At 43.5% G+C, this 7,741-nt stretch overlaps 1 protein-coding gene across 1 annotated transcript in view; it reads right to left on the bottom strand.

Annotated features, from left to right (window-relative positions):
- Positions 1-660: 660 nt before the first annotated feature.
- Positions 661-7,741, bottom strand: part of tgfb2 (transforming growth factor, beta 2) — a 165,173-nt gene continuing 158,092 nt past the window's right edge. The window contains exons 6-7 of the mRNA XM_086219332.1: positions 2,537-2,690; positions 661-2,164 (exon numbers count right to left, since the gene is read on the bottom strand). Of these exons, the coding sequence (XP_086075458.1) occupies positions 2,006-2,164; positions 2,537-2,690 (313 nt within the window). The 3' untranslated portion in view covers positions 661-2,005. The remainder of the gene's footprint in view (positions 2,165-2,536; positions 2,691-7,741) is intronic.

Raw genomic sequence — 7,741 nt, 5'->3', positions numbered from 1 at the left:
TATCAGTTTTTTTTTAGTTGTTCCACGTGGCAGAACTCTTTAGCACAGGATTCTCCATAATTTCTCTATAATAATTGGAAGCAGTGGAAATAAGGAACATGAGCAGGACAATGAACCAGGATGAGGGGGCATACATGATGTCACACACCTGGTGTGCCGTCTGGGGGGGGGGGGGGGGTGACCTGACAGCAGGAGGCATGACCTTCCTGTCAAATCTGACAGGAAGGTCATGCCTCTATAACTTCAGCCAGTAGGGCACATCACCACTGACATTCTGGTGATTGTTCTGAGGAAGGCAGAAGTATGATGCTGAAACTGGTAACAAGATAACAGAAAACCTTTTTGTCCCTAAAACTGAACTTAAGAACAAAGTACTCCTTTGGACGTGATGAATTTTCACAACTTACTTTGCACATTGCTTATGTCAGCCATGTAGTGGCCCAAAAAATGTCAGTTTGGCAATAATTTCAAAGCTAGATTCTAGTATCAATTGGACGTACTGCAGCCTGGAAAACTTGTACTTTGCTATTTAGATTCCAAATTTTCATTTGCAAATTTCATCTCTTCAACCCTTAGAGACAGGGTGAGAAGCTCCGTCCTTCAGGAGGGACTCAGAGTAGAGCTGCTGCTCCTCCAGGAAGAGGAGTCAGTGGAGGTGGTTCAGGCATCTGGTGAGGACACCTCCTGGACGCCTCCCTTGGGATGTGATTGTATATGGGAAGTATTATCTCAGTCTGTGCATTCTAATGTTTTAATTACACACAGACTACAAAAGAAGATGGCATATTATTTGTATAATTATTATCATGATTGACCATGTTTAAAAGGTGTAACTGGGTTGTCTAAAATATATTTAAATTTGCCAAAAGATGCACTGATGCCTGGTCCTTCGTCCTATACTGTGGTCAGTCAACTAATCACGGAGAATACCAATAAATGCTCTTAAACTACCACCAACTCTCTAAGGACACTCATATTTCACCTCAGAGTTATCAGTGCTGTTTTTGATTTGGGCTTTGTTTGTTATGAAGCTCATTTGTATAAAACGTTTACATGTTTCATGTTTATTCCCTCATATAGCACCAGAGCACCAAGACACAGGGCCAAATTTCACCTTTGCAATTGCTTTGTCAATACACTGGTCCTTTTACTTTCAATTGCACAGATCTATTATGTGCAAAAGCTGCATATTCACCTGAGTATCCCACTTCAATTTCCTAAAGAAGTTCCTTAAAACATGTAGATGGCCCATTGTGCTCTGTTGCACAAATGGCAGGACAGACAAACAGCAATGCCCCACTGACATTAATGAGCCTGGTGTATTTCTGGCATCAGTCAGTGACATGTACTGTAGATTTGTCCAAAAAATGGAGAGCTATGTACACTCTATCACAAATGCCACATAGATTCATAATAAAATATGGGTGGCTTCTCACATTTTACAACCTTTGGTTTGTTTTGTCACCTAGCACCCCAAATGTGGATACAATTGATTTATACCTATTGGGTAAAAAAGATGCATTAGGTGAAAACCTGAATCCCAGCTGTCTGTTATTCTTGGAAATCCAAAAAGGACACCTAATACCAGAGGTGCACTGACACCTGAACCAGTTTGTCCTCATGAAATTCACCACACATAAGCCCAGGTAGATACTTATGAAGCAGCTAGAAGCACATGAACAAAGTTTCACGCTCCTTAAATGCTCAGCTACTAATCATTGGTATCAAAGTCATGCCTCTGCTGCTGTGCCAATGGTTCTGTTCTGTATGTGGATGCAATGTTGTGTTGCATTTACATGGAAGGTTAGTTGTTCTGTACCTCTGTTCTCTAACACATGATACAAGACTATGTGTGTGTGTGTGTTTGTGTGCGTGTGTATGTGTGTTTGTGTGTAAGTGTAAACATAGTACAGTTGTGGTGTGCCTGAGTCCACTGCATGTGTGCGTGTTTGTGAGAAGGGATGGGAGTAAGGGAGAGGGTATCTTCTTTGCCTTGTGAGAGCTTCTAGCTACACTTGCAGGATTTGACCTTCATATTGGATAGCTGCTCTATTTTGGGGGTCTTGCCAATATAGTAGAGGATAGTGAGGGGCTCCAGGTCCTGGGAGACGCAACAAGGTGATGCTGAAGCTTCTGGGTTAATGGTGTTATATAGGCCTAACACCTGAAATCAAACAAGAGTACAATGCAGTAAAAGTTTTAACAAAATTTAAAACAAAATCATCTTAATTTTACAATTATAACATTTAATTTGGCAGACACTTGTCCAAAGTGATGTAAACACAAGCAATAATTTAGACTGAAAAATATAATTTTTGAAAGTACAGCAAAGTGCTTCAAATTTGATTGGCTGCACGTGCTGCCATCTAGTGGCAGAGGACGTGCCAGTTTTTTTAATATTTATAAAAAAACTGATTTTAGACCAGAAATTTCCATGTATATGTCCCTAGTCATGTTTCTTGGTTACACCCCTGACTATCTTGACTCCACAAATGGTTTGGATGTAGAATATGACAGTTTGTCACCCATATAGTACCTTAGAATGCTGTGTATCGGCACTCCACAGATATGGACAGGCCCCAGCGCAGAAGTTGGCCTCGTAGCCCTTTGGCTCATGGATCCACCTCCAGCCCAGGTCTTTCTTAAAATCAATATAGAGTGACCGTAAGCAGCAGTTGTCCTGAACGTTCCTATAGTTCATGTGAGAGACAAAGAAGAGAGACAAACTGTGGTTTCATAAACAATTCTGCTCTAATTTGACATGAATGTTTCATCTTACAGCACAACAAAGAAAGTCTTTGAGAACCCTAAATCCAAGAACTTTTGCTAAACATTGTTGAAGTTGAGAGATTCAAGATATATCAAAGTTTGTCAAATGATATTTTTCCAATTTTTTCCGCATAATTTCTTTCATGAATGTCACCTTTGTTGATTGATGAGATTTTTATAGAATTTAGGGTTTTGGCTATCAAAGCAAACACAAGCAAAGCTTTATTAACAAAATAATGCATTTATCAAAAGGTGCCTTTCAGGACACTAAAGGTCATCATACAGATCCATTTTGCCAAGACTTGTATAATGTTCCTGGTAGGGCAGATATGGCTAGAAAATCTTCAAAAAAGGAGGAACACCTTTCTCCTTCAGCCAAGTACCTTCACCAAGCCTTGAGAGCTAACAGTCGGGAAGGAAGACCAAATCAGAATGTCCGTTCTAGAAACCCTGTTCATACCTGGTATTTATATTCAAGCAATGGCCCTCATTAATCAAACAAGCGTACAACCAAAAATGAGCGTAAAACCTATCTTCATTTCTATGCAAGCTGTGTTATCAATTTAGCTTGAGCGCAATGAAATCTTACAACAGCTCTGAATTTGTGTAAACAAAATTAGATTTGACGTGAGGTGAATTGTGGTTCATGGACAGGAGTTGGAGAGTTGTTTTAACAGCAGATGTCATGTCACTGATGAAGGTGTGTGTGTCAGGACAAATCCTTATGGTAAATGTGGAGCCATTAATTAAGCCACTGTAGCTGTTAATGAGCAAACATAAGGAAGTACCTTCAGGCGAAGACCCTAATTAGAAATATTTTTAGGGCCTGAGCCTGAAGGTACTTCAGACGAAGACCCTATTATGTTTGCTCGGCAGAGCAACACATTAGCAGCACTAAAAACACACACTAAACAGTGTCCCCCCCCCCCCAACACCCATGAGGCAGCTGGGCCAGACGGCCTGGAGACGGTTTTCACATCCACACCATTCAAAACCTGGTACTGGACTGTTCTTGCTGTCAATGAGTGCGCAATATGAGCATCATCTAATTTCACCCCTGAACATGCATAAATTCACTGAAATTCGACACACTTGTCCAGTCTGGCTAAACATTCACTAATCACAAAAAAAACACCACAAAAGTCGATAGCGCCACCTAGGGAGCCACACAACGATAAGATAATTTGGATTCATTTGGAGTGCTATAACTCCTTCCACGAATGTCCCACAAACATGGGACCAACACCGTTGGACTCGTCTCATCAACAATTCCTACACTCTGACCCCTCACCTATCTACAACAGAATGTCCACAAATTGGACAAAACTGTCAAAATGAGGACTTTTTTTACTCCCCCAACAAAATCTATTTCCTCCTAGGCCATTAATGCTATCGCTTCCAAACTTTCACACATTACTATCCAAACTCTGCTGATTAAAAGTTATTAAAAGTTTTTATGTGAATTACTGGGTTTGGATTTTATAAGCCATCAAAGTAGGGGAGACACGTTTCACCTTCCAATGGAAGCCTATGGGGAGACGGTGTCCTCTCAGGGTACAAACAAACAAACGCTTCTCACGTCTACACCATCCATCCCTCAGCTCTACTAACCACACCACTGCATTCCTGACAAAAACCCCTCCAAGAACATGGTGTTCTGTGTCCCTCTGGACCAGCGTATGCCGACTTCTTCCTCTTGTCCCACTCCAGTCCTGGTGCTCCTCCTCTCTCTCCACTCTAGCACAGATCAGAGACAGAGCAGTGGGGGAGGGGTTCTTAAAGGGCCAGCTCTCAGCTCTGCTCTCACTCTAGCACAGATCAAAGACAGAGCAGTGGGGGAGGGGTTCTTAAAGGGCCAGCTCTCAGCTCTGCTCTCCACTCTAGCACAGATCAAAGACAGAGCAGTGGGGGAGGGGTTCTTAAAGGGCCAGCTCTCAGCTCTGCTCTCACTCTAGCACAGATCAGAGACAGAGCAGTGGGGGAGGGGTTCTTAAAGGGCCAGCTCTCAGCTCTGCTCTCCACTCTAGCACAGATCAAAGACAGAGCAGTGGGGGAGGGGTTCTTAAAGGGCCAGCTCTCAGCTCTGCTCTCACTCTAGCACAGATCAAAGACAGAGCAGTGGGGGAGGGGTTCTTAAAGGGCCAGCTCTCAGCTCTGCTCTCACTCTAGCACAGATCAAAGACAGAGCAGTGGGGGAGGGGTTCTTTAAGGGCCAGCTCTCAGCTCTGCTCTCACTCTAGCACAGATCAGAGACAGAGCAGTGGGGGAGGGGTTCTTAAAGGGCCAGCTCTCAGCTCTGCTCTCTCTCTAGCACAGATCAAAGACAGAGCAGTGGGGAGGGGTTCTTAAAGGGCCAGCTCTCAGCTCTGCTCTAACTCTAGCACAGATCAGAGACAGAGCAGTGGGGAGGGGTTCTTAAAGGGCCAGCTCTCAGCTCTGCTCTCACTCTAGCACAGATCAGAGACAGAGCAGTGGGGGGAGGGGTTCTTAAAGGGCCAGCTCTCAGCTCTGCTCTCCACTCTAGCACAGATCAGAGACAGAGCAGTGGGGAGGGGTTCTCAAAGGGCCAGCTCTCAGCTCTGCTCTCACTCTCTGATCAGACTCAGGCTTCTAACTCCTCAACTACAAGGCCTAGGGATTTGCCAATTACACCGTTGGATTCGGGCCGGCGTTTGCCACCTGGCCGCCGGCGCGAGGGGGCTCAGGCCCGAACAATGCTGCTTGCAGCTTTAATTTAAATATATAATTGTGTACCTGATTACCTTTTCAGTTTGAATTGGTGCATGGAACGCTGCTTTAATTAGGCACAGGGGGACAAAAAAATGAAAACAGTTATTATATCAACAGATCTATGATGTGAAAGGTGGAACTTTAGTCAGTCGCCTATTTAAACGATGGCTTTGGCTGTGAGATTGTGAAGGCTCAGTGATGGCAGATCTGGCTCTGCTAGAGGACCAGAATGCACATCAGGCGAGAAAGGGTTTTTCAGGATTTATTCCCGACACTAATGAGTGGCTCATGAGTCGTTTTCATCTCCCTAGGCATCTCTTCCTTGACTTATGCTACAACCTAGAACCCCAATGAAGGACACAAACCTGCCATTCCAATGCCACACCTGTGCCAGTGTAGGTGCCATCCACCTTGGGGTTTTTGGCCACCAGATACTCTCAGCGGGAGATCAGTTATAGGTATGGAATAACCCAGCTGTCACTCAGCCCAACTATCCCAGCACTTTTGAAGTCGATCAGTTCCCTCTCTGCTGAGTATATTTAATTCCTGTATTATGATGCTCTGTCAACAGCGATTACAAGACATCTGATGCAACCATCCATAACTGATTATGCATACATCAATTGCAAAAATTACCACACAGTTAATGTTCAAGTAATCATTGATGCCAGAAGGAGTATTCTGAATATGGTAGCCTCGTGGCCTGGAGGCATGCACAACTCCTTCTTCCTATTTTTCAAAATGGCAGCATAGGTACTCGGTTACAGAAGGGCACACTGCATGGACGGAGTCATCTCATTGGTGAGTTATGTACACAATTATTATTTTAATTGATATAAATAGATAAATAAATTAATTAATTAAAGACATCAAGAGGGGACCAGGTTAATCCAGACTCTAAATTGACCGTAGGTATGAATGTGAGTGTGAGAGGCGGGGTTCACCCTGGACGGGTCACCAGTACATGGCAGGGCCAACACATAGAGACAGACAACCATTGGCTCTCCCAGCCACGCCTACGGTCAATTTAGAGTCTGGATTAACCTGGTCCCTCTTGATGTCTTTGGACTGTGGGAGGAAGCTGGAGTACCGGAGAGAACCCACCCAGGCACGGGAATCTAGCCAAGGCTAGAACCCAAGATCTTCTTGCTGTGAGGCAATAGTGCTAACCACTGCACCACCGTGCCACCTGGTATCAAATGTTTAACCATCAAATGTTTTATTAACCATCACAGATGTAGAAATTTAAATATTCCACAGACCAATTGACTGTGAAAACACTGTTGACTGCAGCTGTAATTTCTCTCCACACCACATTTGTTTCCTTGCCTTTTGTACCTGATTTAAGGCTACTCAACAATACTAAATGGTGTGGCTACCAGACCCCTGAATGTCTCTACTTCAGCCTCTGAAAAAAAAAACTCTGCTGGCTTGCATCTCTCCATGTTGTAAACTCAGCGGGATATGATAACTACGATAGATTTCAGCTGCTGAATTTATCAACAGCCACTCTTTCCTACGCTGAGATGGGTGTGATATGCATGTTTCATAAATCTCACATAAGTCTTGTTGTACAATGATTTATCTGCTCATATATTTGCTGGTTTGTATCCTCGATTAATAAATGATGCCGATAACTCTGAAGACCAGTATGAACACACTCTTGTTACATTGAAATCACTAAGGGGTCTTGGCCACACGTGGTTACTTTTTTTTTAGCAGTGTCAACTCAACTTTAACTTTTAAGGCAGCTGATTTCAGGACCTCACATCCTGAAATTATGTGTTTGTGTCTGAAACGCCAATGGTCTTGACCAATCAGTGTCCTTTAAAGTGATACCATGTGGTTTAGGTGTGTGAAGTGCCAGTGTGTCCTGGGAATAAGTAAAGGACCTTTTTTGTGATAAATTATTTGTTTATTGATCAGTCACATACAGGAGGAACTCTTACACATGGAAGTGTAAATAAATATCACTATTTTCCCTACTGAAGGACGATATATGTTTTTACTTTATTTATCCCACAATTAGGGTTCAACAGTCTGGAACTGAAGGAGCTGCTCAGGGTCTTCAAAGTGTGGTGCAGGGGGTGGGAGGTGCTGTTCATGATGGATGTCATCTTGGCTAACATACTTCTGTTTGCCACCCACTGGATGCAGTCCAGTGAACAGCCCAGGGCAGAGCTGGCTCTCCTAACCAGTTTGTCCAGTCTCTTCCTGTCCCTGTCCTTGACTCCGCCACCCA

This window comes from Aulostomus chinensis, chromosome 11 (assembly GCF_037954235.1).
Source record: "Aulostomus chinensis isolate RoL2024-O1b breed Wild chromosome 11, RoL_Achi_v1.0, whole genome shotgun sequence".
NCBI lineage: Eukaryota > Metazoa > Chordata > Actinopteri > Syngnathiformes > Aulostomidae > Aulostomus > Aulostomus chinensis.
This window is presented reverse-complemented; position numbering and strand designations above follow the sequence as displayed.